At 34.4% G+C, this 20545-nt stretch overlaps 1 protein-coding gene across 6 annotated transcripts in view; it reads right to left on the reverse strand.

Annotated features, from left to right (window-relative positions):
- Nucleotides 1–20545, reverse strand: part of COG5 (component of oligomeric golgi complex 5) — a 284068-nt gene that overhangs the window by 30441 nt on the left and 233082 nt on the right. For all 6 annotated transcript variants that reach the window (XR_004023181.2, XR_016394383.1, XM_030761468.2 and 3 more), the window contains exons 15-16: nt 8310–8420; nt 6822–6884 (exon numbers count right to left, since the gene is read on the reverse strand). Coding sequence is in view for 4 of the 6 variants with exons in the window: in XM_030761468.2 (XP_030617328.1) it covers nt 6822–6884; nt 8310–8420 (174 nt within the window). In the remaining 2 variants the exon portion in view is untranslated. The remainder of the gene's footprint in view (nt 1–6821; nt 6885–8309; nt 8421–20545) is intronic.

Consider the following 20545-nt stretch of genomic DNA (forward strand, 5'->3'; position numbering starts at 1 on the left):
AGAGTAGATAAATTAGACTAAAGTCGGGAGGATACAGTAGGAGTATAGATGCAAAGTGGTGAGTGCCTGAACCAAATCAGAGGCAGCAGGAACAGAGATGAGGAGACAGGGTGGAGACACCGGGAAAGGAAACAGAGGACTTGGGAATCAGATGTGAGAAATATGGAATGTAAAGACTGAAGGGTACACTCAGATTTTTTTTTCTTTAATGACTTGGTGGCATTATCAACTGAATGCGTAAATGCAGACGCAGCTGGCTGATTTAGGGACGGAGGGAGAAAATAATGAGTTCAGTTTTGGACACGAGTTTGAAGGACTTACAGGGAAATCCACATGGGCTATCTAGTAGGTGCTGAGATCTTTACAGCTGTAGTTTCTGGCAAGTTTTGACTAGATATGGTTGTCTTTAGCTTTTAAGAGGGGAGATGAAGCCAAAAGAGTCAATGAGATCCCAGAGGATGATTTGTAGAATAAGGCCAAATGCCATTTTAAGGTCATCCAGAAGAGGAACCTTTGACGGATTAAGAAGGGTAATAGCATGTATTTAGTATAGGTCACGTGCTGGATACTGTGCTATGGGCTTCGCAAGTAATCATCCCACTGAAAACTCAATTATTCCTTCCTCTAAGAATTACAAAAATCTCTAACTTACAGATGTGGAACCTAAAGTAATTTGTAGATAGGGAAACTAAAGTCAAGTTAAGGAGGTGTCCAAAGCCATCCAGTGGAAGAGCTGGGATTTTCTAGGTGCATTTGACTCCAATGAGCTTTTGGTTATATCAATGTGTATATACTGGGCAGAGAAGTTAAGAAGAGATCCTGGAATACGGTGAAAATAAATAGGAGATTTCAAGAAGGAAGGGCAAGTCTTCTACACTAGTATGAAGGAGTGAGTACCTAACTACAGATCCTCCTACAAATAATCATGGAAAAATACCAAAAACAAAACAAAAAAACCTACTGGAGGCTTCTGGAGATGGAAAAATGCAATTAGTTTTAGAGGGCTGTGTAAATATACAGCAAGCAGAAGAGACTGAGTTTTCCCTTTTTTGTGATTCTGCTCTGAGAGTGACTATAGTCATGGTAGTGGCAAGGCTGGGTGGCTAAAACTCTGAGAGAAAAACCAAACCAAACCAAACCAAACCAAACCAAACCAAACCTACAGTCTTTCAGGTCAAAGGAACAAGGGGAAGGAGGCCTGGTTCAACCAGGGCTGCTGGAGAGTGAGAGGGGAACCTCAGAAAGGAGAGAGCCAGAGAAGAAGAAAGCCTATTTTTCTATGTGTGAACTCAGCACTAGTCTTCAGCTGACTTGACCATGCGTGTACAAGGCAAACTACAAATGGCTTGCAACTAAGGCTTAAAGAACTATACTGAGATCTGAGACACGGCCAACTGCAGGTTTGACAATGCACAATTTGAGTCTAAACAAGCTAATTAACTGCTAAAGCAATGGTCAACACTTTTAGGAGCAATATATAAAAATACTGAGTCTATACAACACAACGTTCACATTGTCTAGGATATATTAAAATGACTACACACAAAAAGCTAGGAGATGTTGTCAATTCTAAAGGGAAAAGACAATCAATAGCTGCCAACTGTGAAATGATCCATACTCTACAATTATCAGGCAAGAACCTCAGTGAGGTAGAGAAAAAAATGCCCGTAATAAATAAAGTAATAGGAAATCTCAGCAGAGTGACTGAAAGCGTAAAGAAGAACCAAAATGGAAATGTTAAGCTAAAAAAATTATACTACATGCAGTGAGATGTAAATGTACTTCAGTAAATGCAAAGTTTCTATATTTTATGTGATACAGTACAATATTAACTCTAAAAGACTGTGGAAAGTTAAGGATGCATGTATCCATAGAAGAGCAACTAAAAAGAAAATGAAGAAGAGGTATAGGTAAAAATCTAAGAAATAAATTAAAATGAAATTTTAAAAAATAACTAATAATCAAATAATCCAAAAGGTGGCAGAAAAGGTGGAAAAGAGGAAATAAAACAGAGGAGACAAACAAAAAACAAATAATAAAACTATATACCTAAATAAAACCTTATTGATAATTATACTATGTTAATGGATTAAACACTCCAATTAAAAGGCAGGGATTATCAGAAGAGAAAAGAGGCAAGACCCACTGTATACTGTCTTCAAGAGGCGTATTGAAAAAAATAAAGACACAGGAGTTGAAAGTAAATGAACAGAAGATAGAGTAGTTAAATTAATATCAGATAAAACAATGCATGACAATAAGTATTAAAGCTAAAGAAGGATATGTCATAATGACAAAGGGTGTTCAACAGAAGGCATAAAAATGATAAATACTTATATAACAGAGCTTCAACGCAACTAGTAATAGAGCTTCAAAACGGAGGAGTCAAGAATCAACAGAATGAAAAGGAGATATAAACAAGTTCACAATCATAGAAAATTCTAACTCCCATCTTTCAGCAATTGATAGAACTACATAAAATACCAGTAGAGGCATATAAAATCTGAACACATCACTACACCTTAACTGATATTTACAGAATGATACTAAACAACTGAAGATTATATGTTTTTGTCAAGTACACATGGTTCATTCATCAAGACAGACCACATGCTAGACCATAATACTCAATACATTTAAAAGGACTGAAATCATACAGAATATGTTTTCTGATGGTAAGAGAATTAAATTAGAAATTAATATCACAACACTGTAAATCAACTATACTTCAATAAAAGAGTGATTAAAAAAAAGAAAACAGGGCTTCCCTGGTGGCACAGTGGTTGAGAGTCCACTTGCCGATGCAAGGGACACAGGTTTGTGCCCTGGTCCGGGAAGATCCCACATGCCGCGGAGCGGCTGGGCCCATGAGCCATGGTCGCTGAGCCTGCGTGTCCGGAGCCTGTGCTCCCCAACAGGAGAGGCCACAACAGTGAGAGGCCCGCGTAGCGCAAAAAAAAAAAGAAAACAATAAGGTATTTAGAAATACCACAAAAAATTAGAAATTAGAAGAAAAAACCATGAATCAAAGAAGAAATCACAAAGGAAATAGAAAATATTTCAAACTGAATGAAGATAAAAGTGCAACATAAGAAAATTGGAGGAAAATTTACAACTTTAAATTTTTTGGGGGGGCGGGGTCTAAAAATCAATGGTATAGGGTCTCAAAAAAACAAACAAAAAAAGGCAAAGAAAATCCAAAATAAGTAAAAAAAAAAAAAAAGACAAAAGCAGAAATCAGTGAAATAGAAAGACAAACAGCAGAGAAAATTAATAAAGCCAAAAGTTGGTTCTCTGAAAAGAGCAATGAAATTGATAAACCCACAGCTAGACTGATAAAGAAAAAAAAAAGAGAACACAAATCATCAGTATAAAAAATGAAGAGGTTATCACTATAGGTCCTATAGACATTAAATGGAAAGTTAAAGAATATTATGTACATTATTCTGACAAATTAGATAACTTAGATGAATAGACAAGTACCTTAAGTCACAAAGTATCAAAGCTCACTCCAGAAAAAAGATAACCTGAATAGTCCTGCATCTATTAAACAAATTAAATTTGTAGTTATAAACATCCTACAAAAAAACTACAGGCCCAGATGGCTTCACTGGTGAATTCTACTAAGCATTTAAGGAGAAAACAATACAAATTCTACACAGATTCTTTCAGAACATGGAAAAGGAGGACACATTTCCAAAACCAGACAAAGAATTACAAAAGAGAAAACTATATACCAATATCCTTATGACCACTTTAACAAAAATTAAGTAAATCAAATCCAATAATACATAAAAAGGCTAATACATCATGATCAAGGTTGGTTTGATATTTGAAAATAAATTCCTGTATTTTATTAACAGAATAAAGAGGTAAAACTGTATGATCATTTTATACAGAAAAAGTTATTTGATGAAACACCACCATTTACAATTTTAAAAAGTCTCAGTAAACCAGGAATAGAAAAGAACTTGTTTAAAATAGCCTCCTTTAAGTAGTAAAATAAACACTGAGTGCTTTCCCCCAGGTCAGGAACAAGTAGACAAGTCCACTCTCACCTGCTCTAGGCAACATAGTAGTGGAGGTCCTAGCAGGTGAAACAAGGCATGGAAAACAGGCATCAAGACGAGAAAGGAAGAAATAAAACTGCCTCTATCTGTATTATGATATGATGGTGTACACAGAGAACTTTACAGTTGGGTGAGGTTTCCCACTTAATGGAAAATATAAAACAGAGAAGAGAGCATTGTGGGGAATGCCTTCATGTAAAGGATGGGTAGAGGATTAATAACTACCACAGGAAACTGAGAAAGGATACTAGATTATATTTCATAAGCTCTTTACAAAGCAGGGAAGTGCTTGCCTAAAATAGCAAAGATTACAAAAATACTGAAGCCTCAACAATGCAGAATATTCCCGTATATAGAACATCAAACCCACACAATAAGGGAGAACTGTCATATATAAACTTTGTAATATACTATCTGCACAAGATGATCTCAGTAACAAATGGATCAGAATTATTGGGCTAAGGTGTTTAAATGCTACTTATAGCTGAGGTGGTTATAATGAAATGACTCTAAATGTAAAATCATTAATATTAATTATGTCATCCATGACATAGGAGATAATGCTTGTAATATGAGATGATGAACTTTGAACCTAAAGTAACATTTAAGTTTGGATAAAATCTCAACAAGGTAGAGGAGACTATTATGTGTCTACCTATATTTTTTAGTAAGTAAAAAAGTATGTTTAACATTTTTTCCATCAAATAATAAAAGCATACAGATTTTTGGTTCTTGGGTTGCACTTATGCATTGTAACATCCTAATTCAAAGTGATGCAGTAAGTTTCCTACAATTTTATGAAAATTCAAGATTCTCTTTTTTTTCTTTGAGTCAGAGGATTCTGTTTGTTCTTCACTTATTATGCCATAAAGATTTTTAATGAAATTTAATTAAAAAGCAAGGCCAAAACTGTTTCACTGAGGTCTGTTAACATAAGAAATTCAGTCTCTAATTGACAGGGTCACTGCAGGAGGAGGGCCGTGAACAGACCGGTAGTCGTCTCTTACCCAGTTCTCAAAGGCAAAACTGGCGAAGCCTCAGCAAACTGTGGTGCCCAGCAACATCAGACACCAGTCCTGGTGAGCAAACCTCAGAGTGAAGGCCACAGCTCAAGATGAGGGCAATTTCCCCTGCACTGGCCTCAACCCCCAGCCTAAAGTGACTAATACGAAGAATAACCTTTATTGTAAGTTAAAAATACAGATACAGAAAGTCTACCCAACACTGAATTACAGTGTCTGAAGAACTATTTTTGACTTGTCCAGGAGACTTTCATCATCAGGCAAAGTGTAGGCAACTCTCTCTTAACCTACAGAATGGACTTTCTCAAACCACGTGTATAAGTGCATATTCTATATATATACAATTATATATGTGTATATATTTATAAATGATTATATAGTATGTACAGGGTACAATGTAAAATGTTACTTATCTTGGGTAGTGATCAAAAAATGTTTGACAGCTATGGCCAGAGGATAAAGACAAATGAGTAACTACATATTGAAAAAAAAAAGACTACATGTATTCCCTGCCTGGAAGCAAGAATAAAACAAACCTTTTGGTTTGTGTTATTGGCCCGATTTTACAGTATTTTTTGATTATCAATAAACTGGACAACTCTTACTAAAAACAATTATTTTTATTATGGCAGCTCTAATACTACTTCATCATAATGAGATAAGTACATTGGGAAAAAGAAAAGGATTCAGAGAAAACATCCAAGCGTACTTTTTCTATGTTGGAGGAAAACAGACTGTCTCCTCCTACCTCATATATGAATTTAGTGTCCTTAAGTTTTGCAGCCTTAAATCCCCATCCATGTCACCCATGGACAGCACTTGACCTCGGAATTTCCCTTCTCCTTCAGGACTTGTGACACTGTCCTCTCCCAATTTTCTTCCTCAATGATTGTTCTTTCTTTGTATCCTCTTTACTCTCTGAATATTTCTCCTTGGAGTTTACTGGTGGTAGACCATCTCTCTTTCTCCTTCCCTCTTTCTCTCTCTTAACTCTACCCAAGTGATCTAAATTCAATCTAACAGTTGACATTTACTACCTTTGTGTAGGTATACTGTGCCATTTTATATCAATAGATGCAGAAACTAAGGCAAGAGAAAACTTATTAACTTGTCTGAGGTCATACAGCTAGTTAAATAGTTGAGATGGGATTCATACACAGGCAGTTGAGCTCCAGAGTCTTTATTTTACTATGTGGCCTTAGCAGAGTTTCCAGGCCTTGGCATAAATGACATTTTTGGGCCTGATAATTCTGTGCTGTGGGGAGCTGGCTTGTACACTGCAGGATGCTTGACAGGATTCCTGGCGCTAGATGCCAGGAGCACCCCACTCCAAGTCATGACAATCATAAATGTTTCCAGATATTGTTAAATGTCCCATAGGTGACAAAAATCGCCCTGGTGGAGAACCACTGCTTTACTGGGATAATACTGGGCTGCACTGCCCTGAGACACAGTGCATACTTATAACTCTCTTGCTTCTCTTGCTTATGATACAATTATCATAAATGCAACACAGTCTGTAGACACCAACAGGGTCTATTTTTAAATTCTAGAAAAATATAAACACACATGTAGCCTCTCCCTTTAGGATAATCATCAACATGCTACTCTGGCATATGGAGAAGATTCTGAATTATTTTTAAAATGTGACATCTCCTACTCATCCAAACAAATAATTCTAAAACCTATTCCAATCTATAGAGTCAAAGATTAAATTACATTCTTTTACCTTTAGGGCTGAAATTATAGTTTGCTCAGCTGCTGGTGGGAATGAGCTCTGACTGGAAACCACCTAGAACAAATCCAGTTATAGTTTTGCTTAAGTTATTTATTTTTATAAATACTAATTTTGATCATCACATGATAAAACTGTTTCCACAAGCCACATATAAAATATTATCATTACTTTAGAGTAGTATCTCATACATGTTTTAAAAATCCATTAGTGTTTAGTAGTTAGGATAGGTTTAAAAATGTTTTCCTGTATAAGGCAAATATCTACTTCAAATAACTGAAACATTAAGAATTCTAATAGCTAGCTTTCCTTAATTATAAAGTTTTAACTTGAAAAAGTCAGTTTAAAGCCATATTTACTTATTTCTTAAAAAAAATCACCCTTTGTAGGCTGACTATAATGTTTAACAAGTAAATGTCAAATGTTTCCCTTTTTACAAATCAATACCAACATTATGAAAATTCTGAAATGATCAATAAAGACATTTAAATCAGGCTAAATAAATACAACTTTGCATTGCTTTTGGTTCTTTAGAGTAATAATTAAAGGAAATGGAAACTATATCATATATTCTTTTCATTTACTTTTGTTATTTACTTTTCTGAGATTTACCTGTTAATAACCCTTTAAATATATTTTGTTTAGTGTGCAAAATACAAATTTTGGAAACCCCTAATTGATAAAAGGACTTGTTAAAAAATTTAAGTAAATGAAAAACTGTCACTTATAATTATTCTAAAATACAATCTAGCATATAAAAGCTCATATTAGAGGTCAAGGTTTTAAAAACATCATCTAACCTTTGGCTTTTTCAGGTCTTCTAACTATCTCTCTACTTACCAAATATTTTGAAAATCATTAATAGAGAGTAAATACAAGCAACTCAAGAATCAAAGAAGGGGTTGAAAGTGTTGCTTTCCTAATAATTATGTTTACAGTTCATCTTAGACATAATATACAAAGGCAAACAAGTTAAAATTCAGTCACTTTTTAAACAAGTATTAGAGCAATAGCAAAAAAACTATTTTTTACTCATAAATAGTCTTCAATGATTATAACATACGAGTTCACTGTTTTTAATGCATCTCCTCCCCCACTTTTTTGTACAAAGGTAGAACCTTTCTGACATGTTAGAGGGCTTACGAGTTCTTACTATTACTAGATTTGCTATAATTTACTACCACCCATATGATACCAAATTATGTGGTTTAATGGGTATAAAACACAAGTAATTTACCTTTAAATCATCTGTTCAATAAACTTAACTATACCAAGCAATCTTGAGGATCTACAGTTCATGTGTTTTAAACTAGCTGTACAGACAAAAAGTCATACAAACAACAGAGGCCAGGTTTACAATCACATTTTCATTGTATTCTTCTGCAAAAAATTAAATAATAACTCATTATTGTCTAAATTTAAGGCAAGAAGAAAGAAGAACTTGAAATTAAGTCAAAAGAACTTAATTAAAATAAAGGTTACCTTTGTTACCGATTGGTGCAACTTATATAGTGAATTCACTACTGCCACATTTCTTCTCTGCCCTTCGGTAAGAGGTCCAATCACCTGACTTGCATCTCCTTGGGTGGAGAGCTGTAAGAATTCAACACAAAAAGAAATTACCAAAATGATAGTTCATATTTACTGGGGGGAAGTTCATGGTCCCCTGAAAAAGAAAATGTTAATTGGAAATATTCAGGTCAAGCTTTGGACTTTAGGCATAGCCAGGTACCTCTGTAGATTTAACACCATGGACCTGGAAGCCTAATTAGTCTTGCATAGCAAGAACATCCTTCATCAGTACTTCATAGCTGGTGGACTCCTGAGGTAAGTGCAACCTAAAAGCCCAGGATGTGCTGTTATTTTGATACATCAGCATAGTATTTCTAGGGAATACCTTCTGCCAACAATTTTTCTATTAAAAAACTGAGAAATAAGCCATCCAAAAAAAGAAAGCAGAGAAGGAAGGAAAAAAGAAGGAAGGGAGGGAGGAAGGAATAAAAGTAAACCTACATCCTATGTACATTTGACAGCCATCATAATAGCCTAATGAAATGAGTGGTAAAAAGAGGGTATTACACTCATTTTTTCGTAGATTAAAAAGGAAGTTGCTTAGGATTATACCGTGTATGGATGATCAGTAGGAGTGGTACTAATGCATTTTAGGGAAAAGGACATGGAATTTTTACTGAATTAATCTAAAACTATTATAGTTCCATTTAAGAAAAAAATCCACCTACAAACGATTCTCATATTAATCAGGTTTTAATCCAATCCTCTGTAACAATTATTATTTAAAGGTCAATTAAACTTGATCAGGAAAATAAAACATGAGGCAAGTAACTATACATATGGATGCACATCTCAAACATGAAAAATTGGCCTTTTACGGAAGAGGTGAAAATAAGAGCATCTTCCCTTTGTTATAGTGATAAAAATAAAATATGAGAGAAAGAAATACTGTTTTTCTTTCTACTCTCCTTTGATACACATAAATTTTCAAAATTAAATTCCCACTTTATCCTACTTACGGCAACAAAATACAATTTAAAAACATAAAAAACTGCATTTAAAATAAAGAGAATAATCCTTCATTGAAGTTATAATCCATGATGATGGCTTTAAGTCAACATGCAGTTTTCTGACATTAGGTTAAATAACTCCAACTTATTTTGCCTTTCCTCATGGACAGATAGTTACCAAATTACAGTCAGGTTGTGTCCTAAGTGGTCACTTATAAGTTAGTAGGCTGAAAAAAAAAAAGCCGTATTTTTCCTGTAGAAACTATGTTAAAAATCAATGGTTAGACCTCAGATGAGCCCATATAGCCCAATTTAATCTATAATGTGGTAAACTAATACTAATAGAAGCTCTGAGCTCCCAGGAGACAGCAGATGATGGGCTCCGAGCTATGGTGAGGGTGGGGAAAAGCTCCTGAAGCCACTTTGGAGACTGTAGTGGCAATGGTCAGTGGCATCAATGGTTATCGTAGACTCAGGGGTTAGATGCTAAATATGTACCTGTTTATAATAGGCATTTAAAAACTATGAGTTCTAGCTGTACAATTTTTAAAAATCCAATCTCTCTTCTCTTGAGATTCTCTCCAAATAATTTTGAAGTGATAACAAAGAAATGGGAAAAGAACCTTTCTGATGCTATCTTATTTCCACTTATTTTATGTATTCCATATTTAATAAAGAGACAGGCTCACTGCTACAAAAGGATGGAGATTATTTTATTGATAATAATTGATCATAGTTTTAGGGTTTAAAAGTATAGAAAGGCCCATCTTACACCTATTAGGATAGGTGTAAGAAAAAAGACAGCTATAAGAAAAAAGACAGATAATAACAAATGTTGGCCATGATGCAGAGTAACTGGAACTCTTGTGCATTGCTGGTGGGATTTTAAAATGGAGTAGACACTCTGGAAAACAGCCTGGCAGTTCCTCAAAGGTAAACAGAGTGAAAATACACCCAGCAATTCGACTCTTAGATGTATACACAAAAGAAATAAAAACATGTATACAACTATTCACAGAAGCATTATTCCATAGCATAACAGCCTCAAAATTGAAACAACCCAAATGTCAACCAACTGATGGATGGATAAATAAAAATAAGATGTAGTATATCCATACAATGCAATGTTCCTCAGCAAAAAGAAAGGAATGAAGTTCTGATACATGCTACAACATGGAAGTACCTTGAAAGTAAAAAGAAGCCACTTACAAAAGGCCACATATTAAATGATTATATTTACATGAAATATCCAGAATAAGCAAGTCCACAGAGACAAAAAGTAGATTAGTAATTGGAAGAGGGGTAAATGGGGAGTGATTGCTAATGGGTAGGAGGTTTCTTTTTGGGGTGATGAAATGTTCTAAAGTTGATTGTGAATATACTAAAAAACAATGATTTCTACACTTGAAATGGGTGAATTATATTTTAATAAAGCTGGTTTTTAAAAAGTATAAAAATAAAAATTCCCACACTACAAGGGTTATCAATGAATACCTCGAGAGCCTAGTGAAAACTAAGGTTAAGATTAGATGGCTCAGTTAAATAAATCTACAAAGTTCAATGAAGAAAATACTATAGTTACAGGAGCAAAACAATGATAATATAAAAGAACTAAAAATGAAATATCACTGTGCCAAAACCAAAGAACAAAATTTAAACATCAAAGTGAAAATATAACACTAGAAGATTGGAAACAAAAATAATATGCTGCTTATCTTGGCCTGACAGCACAGAATAGAATCAGTCCAACACCTCAGCTAAGTGGATCACCCTGTTTCTCTCCAGCACCACTCCTGTCATAAACTTTTTGGGGAAAATAATTTCAAACTTACAAAATGTTACAAAAATAAAAATAGTGCAAGGAACACCCATTTATGCTTTACTCAGATCTACCTATTGCTAACATTTTATCTCATTTGCTTTATTATTCATAGTCTTTCCTTCTCTTTCACACACACACACACATGTATATGCATATATTTTTTTCTGAATCATACATACATTATGGACCTTTGTCCCATTTCAGTGGATATTTCCTAAGCATAGCACTACTCTTTTACGAAACCTCAGTTCAGTCATCGACTTCATAAATTTACATTGTTAACAATACTTTTATCTGGCATCTGCCATGTTTCCAAAAAGTTCTGCTTTCTTTTAGTGGGAAGTGGTATTAGAGACCAAGATCTGGGCCCTAGGTGTGTTCACTGCTACTTACTCCTGTAAAAACTCTTAATCAATTCAATATTTATATAGATGATTGCTTCAATACCCTGGACTCTTACTTAGTTCCTTGTCTTCTTCCCCTTCAAGTTATAAAAACTATATAGTGAATTCCCATATACTGATAACCTGGACTTCACAATTAACACTCTATAATTTGTTTTATATCACATACCTATCACCTATGTTCAACTCATTTTATATTTTTGATTCATTTCAAAATAAGTTTTAGAGATCAGTATACTTAACCCCAAAACAGTTAAGCATGTGTATAATTAACTGGAATTCAATATTTACTTCCGTTTTTTTTTTTTACTTTTAAGGTAAAATTTTTATGTGATGAAATGCAGACATTTAGTGTACAATTCATTGAGATTTGGTAAACTGCTTTACTTGTGTAATGCTAACCACATCACTCCAGAAAGGTCCTCCATCCCACTTCCCACTCAACCCCACTCTTCTGGTTTGATAAGTCTTGGCTTTTAAGTGGGGCTACATTCACAGACAATATGGAAAGATATTTTTAACGAGTTCCAAAGACAGTATTTCACATATTATTCAGTCTTTTACCAGCTCCTGCTGCCTCCTGCTGTGTTCTTCTTGGGAAAAAATTTTTATTTTTGCTCACACATATTTTCAAAACCACTAAAAGTAAGGTACAATTTATTTTTTCTAACATTTTATTATGAACACTTAAAGACTTGCACAGTGAACACCCACATACTGACCACCTAGATTCTACAACATTTTGTAACACTTGCTTATGTTATCCATCCCTCTATCCATTTTATTTTATTTATTTTTTTAATATAAATTTATTTTATTTATTTATTTTTGGCTGTGTTGGGTCTTCATTGCTGCGCGCGGGCTTTCTCTAGTTGTGGTGAGCAGGGGCTACTTTTCATTGCGGTGCACGAGCTTCTCATTGCAGTGGCTTCTCCTGTTGCAGAGCACAGGTTCTAGGCACGGGGGCTTCACTAGTTGTGGCAGGTGGGCTTAGTAGTTGTGGCTCACAGGCTCTAGAGCACAGGCTCAGTAGTTGTGGTGCACGGGCTTAGCTGCTCTGCAGCATGTGGGATCTTCCCAGACCAGGGGTCGAACCCACGTCCCCTGCATTGGCAGGTGGATTCTCAACCACTGCTCCACCAGGGAAGCCCCCATTTTATATTTTTGATGCATCTCAAAATAACTTGAAGACATCACTATATTTGTTACCACTGACTTCATCTCACTGATTAGTTTAATCTATTCTATATCTTTACATAAAGTTTTTTTGGGTATATGAATGTAAAGCTTTTTCCACTCAGCATAATGTTACTGGTTTTCACCCATGTTTGTTCCTTTTTATTGCAGTGTGATATTCCATTGTATGAATTTATCTGAGTTTGTTTTACCCATTCTCCTATTGTTCCTAGAATGTCTGCAATAAAATGAACACTAGACTTGGGAATCTAGACTTTTCTCTACCACTTGCTGAGTAACGTGTGGCTTCGATTTCTTTATCTGTAACAGGAAACTAACAATATAGTCAAGACCAAAGTATGCTTTGTAAACTGTAAAATGCCTTAGCAATGTAAGGCACTACCTTTTTTTTTGGCTACGCGGCTTGCGGGATCTTAATTCCCCAACCAAGGATGGAACCTGTACCCCCTGCAGTGGAAGCGCAGAGTCTTAACCACTGGACCACCAGGAAAGTCCCAAGGCATTACCATTTTTATCTCCAGACAATTCTATGTCTGGTTCTCATTTTCTTCTCACTTATCCTTTGCTTAGTCCTTTCCCCTACAATCCACTCCTCCAAGCTCTACCTCGCTCAGTACTGGTGAGGGACTTACAGGCACAGACTAGGGCTGAGGAACTGGAAACAAAAGCCACTGAAACTATCTAGAGGTACAGACTAAATTATTTTGGCTCCTTTTTGGTTATGGTAAGAAAGCATCTTGTCCAGAGTAGGCATTCTCTATTTCAGAAGCCTCCAGCCATCTTCAGCCATTTTAACTTTTACTTTTTCAAGCTATTTCCTTCATTTGATCTCCTTAAAACTTACTTTTCACGAATTCACGTGTACGTTCAGCAAGTAGAAGATGCTCATTAGGTATCTGTTGAATAACTGAAGGGCCAGAATAATGGTTCCTCATTGCTGCTTTTTCAAAGTTCACCTTATTTGAGACGAATAAAGTTGTATGGAGGTGCAAAAACACAGTTTTGGCTGTGAAGCATTAGGAACTAGGGAACTAGAAAGGTAAAAGCAGTAAGAGATTCAATATTCTAAACTATGAGAAATGTACATACTGGTGCATCATGCTACACTATTTAATAATATAGCCTGGAAAGATGTCAGAAAGCAAAAGAGCAGCATTTGAGTTTTCAAACACACACACACACACGAAAAGAAAGGGACTCCCAAGGCTAAAGGAATCCTTAATAATTAAAATGGTTCCTATGTGCAAACAACAAGACTTACTATTCCTTTTTAAGTTTAATTATCTGAAGAAAGTATTTTTCACAAATTCTAATTCTGTACACCTGCTCACTAGGAACTTTGTGTGAATTCAATGCATGAGAAACAACTGAGATTAAAGTCCTGAAATGATGATAAGTTATACTGTTAACATGAAGAATGTTTTTATATAATTTTTAATTTGTAGATGAAATGACCCCAAGATCGCCCTAACATCACAGCTGAGGGCTACAAGTAAAAGAAATAAAACTGACGATTCAAGAGATGAGTTGGATGAGAGCTTTAAATTTCTATTCAGATAATCTACTGAAAATTACTTTTGGGGAAATTATAAAGTTTGTGATTTAGAAGAATGTCTAAAAAGAACAAGAAAATATATTACGGATTAGTTATGAGTTACATACGGTTAAGTTACTTTCCAGGTATTATGGAAATACCACTAGTATTCTATTTATCCGTAATTTCCATTACTGCTAAGAAATGTCAACGGTACAGGATAACTCCTTTTTATATGGATTTGGTCACAATTCTTCTAAACATTTCTTTGCAATCATATGTAAAACAAATGAGGAAAAACGTATGTATTAGAATTTCATAGGTTTAAAACAGAACAATGTGAAATGTATACTAATCTACAATGCTTCCTGAATAAAAACAAGTCAAAACATTTTTATATTAAATCAGATATTTTAACAAAAACTTTGAAATAAGCTCTGATCAACCTTCAGTTATGGTTGTATCTATGCTTATTTTTCTGAAAGTGGTGAGTGTATTTGGATTACAATTACCAAATTTTAAAATGTAATGTCATATTTATATTAGAACAAATTCTTTTGACCTAATGCATGCTTTTTATCCAATTTTGGAGTTCACAGCAAAAAAAAAAATTACACACAAAAGGCACAGTATTATTAATGTTCTTATTCTAATGGAGTGTATAAAGGGCAAATAGCTAACTCTCCAGTTGCACCCCCCACCCCCACACACAGAAGACATCAGTAATCAACTGTGGCCCTGTTATGGCCTCGCAACACAGTGCTCCAGGTAGCGACTACAAATCTCTTAGACACAGGACATGAAATCTATTTGTAATCCCTGAGTGATGTCATATGAGTTTTCCTGGACATCTGGGCCAATGATTCTAAGGGTATTCTATGGTTCACCTAAATGCTTTCTAGGTCAAGAGACGCTGATAAGCAATATATTCCAAGAGCCTCAAAACTGCTATATCCTTTCATAGCCCGCTATCAGAAATGTATCCTAAGAAAATAGTAAAGCTATATGCACAAGGATAATGTTATTTATAAAACAGAGAAATTGGAAAATACTACATGTCTAAGAATAAGAGAATAGTTGGGTATATGAAACAATTCACATGCTGGAACAAACAACAATGGGAGGTGCTTACGGTATAGTGTTAACTGTAAAAAAACAAAAAAAAGCAGATTTGTCTGTGCAGCAGTTTTGTCTCAGAAAAAAAACTGGAAAGGAATAAAGCAAAAATATTAAAAAATAGTATGAAGCATTACATAATGTGCAAAATTACCAGAATACTACTAAAAAGCACTGTAGAATTAAAAGGTTCATTTGCAGAACACACTTAGAAAGTGTTATACAAGATAATTTCCTCCATTATAAAAATGAAAGATGTACAATTCCATCCCTGAAAGATTTAAGATAATATAAGAAAATAAACTGCTTTGGTTACTGTTTACTTCCCCAAAAGAAGATTTCTGGAAAAGATAATCTCTTTTGATCTACTAATCTGTGACACAGATCAAAATAATTTTTATTTATATTTACTTATCAAATGCTTTCATCATAGATTACCTGGTTTAGAGTAAAAAATAAAAGAATTATAATTAAATATCACTTAGCTTATTATAACATGCCAATTAATCGCATTAAAAATATATACACACACACAGTCACAATTAAATTACTATCTAACATCCCTGACACTAAATACAGTCTGTAATACATTAGAAATTGAATTGTACTTGAAATTCAGACATAGGCATGTTTCTGCAAATCTATATAGCAGAGGACAAATCCACAGGTTTACACAGCAATTCTTCATTTTCCTGGCATGTCAACCTAACTAAACTTCCCTGACAAGTAAAGTTAATTTTCTTAGGTGCTAAAACTATCAGAAAATATTTTTACGAAAATCTCGCTACACTGTATGTCAATACTTTTCTGGTTTCATAAATAAGACACATTGAACTTATACCTTAAGAAGTCAAATTCTACTTAACCTTTGTATATGTTCACTAGTGAGTGGTGTTTTTGCACATCTTTATTTTAAAAGTAATTCTATCAGAGCTTCGTAGGGTATCTATGGCTGCTTGCCCCTTCACTCATTAAACAGCTTTAGGTTACCATAACTCTTGAAATTTTGTGTTTCCTTTTCCTTTTTCTTTAAATTTTGATGATTTCAAGAATCCTAATCTTATTTTTAAGGTGTCAGTTTCCTCTTTTTGATCTTATCTCCCCTCATCTTGGTCTAACTTGCTGCAAAGTGGGAAGCTAGAGGACTAACTACATGCAAGCTAGGAGACTTCCCCATACATTAAGTTTACATTTTAGTGCATGGACACTGTGACATCAATTCTAGAAGTTCAAAGGATGTTTTTAGTTCTTTTCTGGTTCTTATTTATATTTCAGACAGTTGAATTTGTCAAATATTTGACTACTTGATTAAAAAAAGAGGTGTTACTACATATTTGTCTAACTGAAAATAAGGACAGGTACATTCAACTACAGAATAGATTCAATGGTAATGCTACATCTTGACATCAGACTAAACCTTCACACAGATCTAATATCAAAGAGATGACAACTTGAGATGGGTTCCCTTTTGGACAATTAACATATAACTAAAAAGCTTGAAATCAAATGTTGTTTACAGACAAGAGGTAAGTAAACCCAGCACACAGGAATCAAATATAACTTTGTAATTCAAAGCTGTATTGCTGAGACACCCTGTATTACTGTTAGAAGACCCTTTTACCAACCTACCTTTCTCATCAACCTCCCTTTCTCATCAACCTCCTCTATATCTTTTCCCAAGCTCCTGTCCTTTATGTCAAAAACTCCACCTGGCACATGGGATTTGATAACTACAGTGGGTAGGGAAGGCAAACACAATTTGCTAGGAATGGATCACTTGGAGTTTTTACTTTTTTTTTTCTTCAAAGAACCTTACACTTTTGAACAACAGATGGAGTTTCCACCTACCCATGACTGATCACTGGCTCCTAAAACACTGGCCTTGTTAATTTAACTTAGAATCATAAGTCTGTATATTAATACTTTGAAGAAGAGAAAACGGTTCGTTGTCAGGTATACTGACCTTTTCCATTTTCCAATAATGAATACTAAGACTAATTTACTAATCAACAGGAAAACTCTTTTCATATACATATATTATAGAGAATAAGACCCCTTTGATTCAAGGTAATTTAGGTTTCATACACATTGAATTTCAAACCACAGAATTTCCAAAAGAAATAAGTTTATTACCCTTAGGGATACAGACAAACTAAAATCTCAGAATCCCACTATTAAGGCCTAAGCTAGTCAAAAATTTTTTAAAAAATAATTAGTAGTTTATACATTTGTATATAGACTAGTACTTTCACAGTTTTTGAGATATAAATTCTAATGCAATTAAACCTACAATCTTGTATGCATTATTAATTTTCATAGCAAAGAAGTTCTTTATATATAGTCTAAAGGTAACTTTCAATTTAACTAGTCTTAATAATATAAAATTATTGGTTGGCCAAAAAGTTCCTTTGGGTTTTTCTGTAACATCTGATGGAAAAACCTGAACGAACTTTTTGGCCAACCCAATACATTATTGAGCGCCAAGCTAATGAGGCTCTCTCTAAATATTAATCTTAATAGCATTGTTTATAATGTCAAACTAGAAAAAAAAAGGTTAATTACCTGATTGAGAGCAATGATTATCTAAACTACAAATTTATTTTGCAAAATCTGGTGATGTCATTCTATGTTTGTGTTTGCCACAAATGACTATGACTGTCTGAGAAGTCTTTTTCTTTTTTTAACATCTTTATTGGAGTATAATTGCTTTACAACGGTGTGTTAGTTTCTGCTGTATCACAAAATGAATCAGCTATACATATACGTACATCCCCATATCTCTTCCTTCCTGCGTCTTGAGAAGTCTTAAGGAAGTAGCTCTGCTATTCTGCAGTGGCCTGATTGACCTCCTTAACCCCATAACTTCCCATTCTGATAGTGGATTTGTCAATTTCTCTGTGAAATTCCATCCACTTTGTCTTATTAGTCTGAGGCTGTGTCGTAAGGTGTATCATAATTCTTATACCCTCCTAGTAAATTATTCTTGTTCTCATTTTATGACCACCCTCTCCCCAACCCCTAATAATGCTTTTTGCTTTAGAGTCTATTTTGCCTAATTTATATCAGCTTTTGTCTAATTACTATTTGCCTGAAATATTTTTTCTCCAGTCTTTTACTTTCATTCTTTATATGTCCTTAGGTTCTAGGTACATCACACAAAACTAAATTTAATTATTAGTTCTATCCAACTTGAGAAATGTCACTGGCCAGTTTAGTCTATTTACATTTACTGTGATCAATGATATATTTGGAATCCATCTTACTATGAACTTTTTTATGATTTTTTTTTGCTTCTTTTTATTCTGTTTACTTTTCAACTTTTTACTGAACTGGTACCTTTTTTTTTTTTTACCCATTTTCCCCATCAATTAACTTAGAATTTATACATTCTATTTCTCTTCTTTCAGTGGCATAATTAAATTGTTAAAATTCATACTCAACTTAAGTCAAAGTATCTATGGCTTTACAGTCCTCCTGAATAACACAAGCATTTTAGAATGGTTTCAAATTCATTATCCCTTCCTCATTGTAAGCTTTGATGTGGACTTGTATTTTAGGGGGTTTTTTTTGTTTGCATGTCCCAAACTAGTCACTATTATTTCTTATTTTATGCAACTAAGGCTTAGAATTACCTACATATTTACCAATTGTTTGTGCTTACTATTCCTTTTTGCATTTCAATCCTTCCTTTAGAGTTAGATTTCCTCCTTTGGTGTTCAACCATGAAAGGGCTTCCCTCTCACTGAGAGTGAAGGCCAAAGCCCTCACTACATCCTGCAAGGGCTGGCATGATCTAGAGTTGAGGTTAGAGTTTTTAGTCAGTCTCTAGTCTCCCAGTATCCAGGAATCCGGGCATATAAGCAAGGCTGAAAAGGCAGAGTGCTTAGAACTAGAGGCCCTGGGCAGAAGGTGCCATTTTCCCGGTGATATAACCAAAGTCTGCAACTAAAACTGCTTCAAACATCTACCAGACTTCTGTTGGCTTTTAAGCCACTTGCACCTGCCTCCTCAGCCCCACTGATTGTGATCAATCCCTTTGGCTGCTAATTAAATTCTTTCTTCTGTTTAAAACCTGCGTATCGTAAAAAGTGAAACAGAGCTAACTGGAAAGTATAAACTGAAAAACAAAAGTTCTCCCTGCACATCCTTAGTCCAATCCTCCAAGGTCATACACTAACACTTTCTTGTGGTCTTCTATTTAAAAAAGGAAAAGGAAATAGAAAAGCCTTTATAAAACAGCATTTATTTTATATATCTATCTTATTTACAGGTGGGACTACTAAATGTAGTATTTTCACCTTCTTTTTCTAGCCTAATAACATACCTTGAGACTTTTCCAAATGAGCACACAGAAATCTTCACAAGACGACAAAGTATTTCTCTCACTGATTTGTAACTAAACCCCAAACTATTAATATTTTCTTGAAGCATTTTATTTGTACGCTTAAGAAAGGAAGGAAGAGGATCTAAACTTCCCGGAGTGCAATATTCCTTGTCATTGCTGTTACTCTTTTAAGGTTATTAGAATGATTACAGTTAGAAATTAGATTTCCCAACTAAATAGGGTTCTTGGCAAAGATAGGGTTTATATACGTTTTGAATTAACAGAAATGAAACATCTATATGCTAAGTGAAATAAATCAAAGACAAATACTGTATGATATAATTTATATGTGGAATCTAAAAAATATAACAAACTAGTGAATGTAACAAAAAAGAAGCAGACTAACAGATACAGAGAACAAATAAATAGTAACCAGTGGGGGTGAGGGGCAAGATAGGCGTAGGGGATTAGGAGGTACAAACTCTAAGGTATAAAATAATCTACAAGGATATATTGTACAACATGGGGAATAGGCTTCCTTATTATGAGGGTATAGAAGCTCTCAAATTTCATCCCTTTTTGGGAATTCACTTTTTTTATACTGTGATGCCCTAATGCACGTACACAATATTAAAAAGTAATAAATCTGTATTCTTTTTCTCCTGTTAACTTGCCTATTGTCAGTTTATTTCATAGACCCAGCCATCAAACCTAGAAGGGTGGAGGGAAAGTCTTTCTTCCCCTACATGTACATTGATTTTACAGAAGCCACATATAATTCTAGAACAGGCTTTTGCTT

Source organism: Delphinapterus leucas, chromosome 9, assembly GCF_059928025.1.
Source record: "Delphinapterus leucas isolate spDelLeu-1000000601 "Yukka" chromosome 9, BTC_Dleu_Yukka2, whole genome shotgun sequence".
Taxonomy (NCBI): domain Eukaryota; kingdom Metazoa; phylum Chordata; class Mammalia; order Artiodactyla; family Monodontidae; genus Delphinapterus; species Delphinapterus leucas.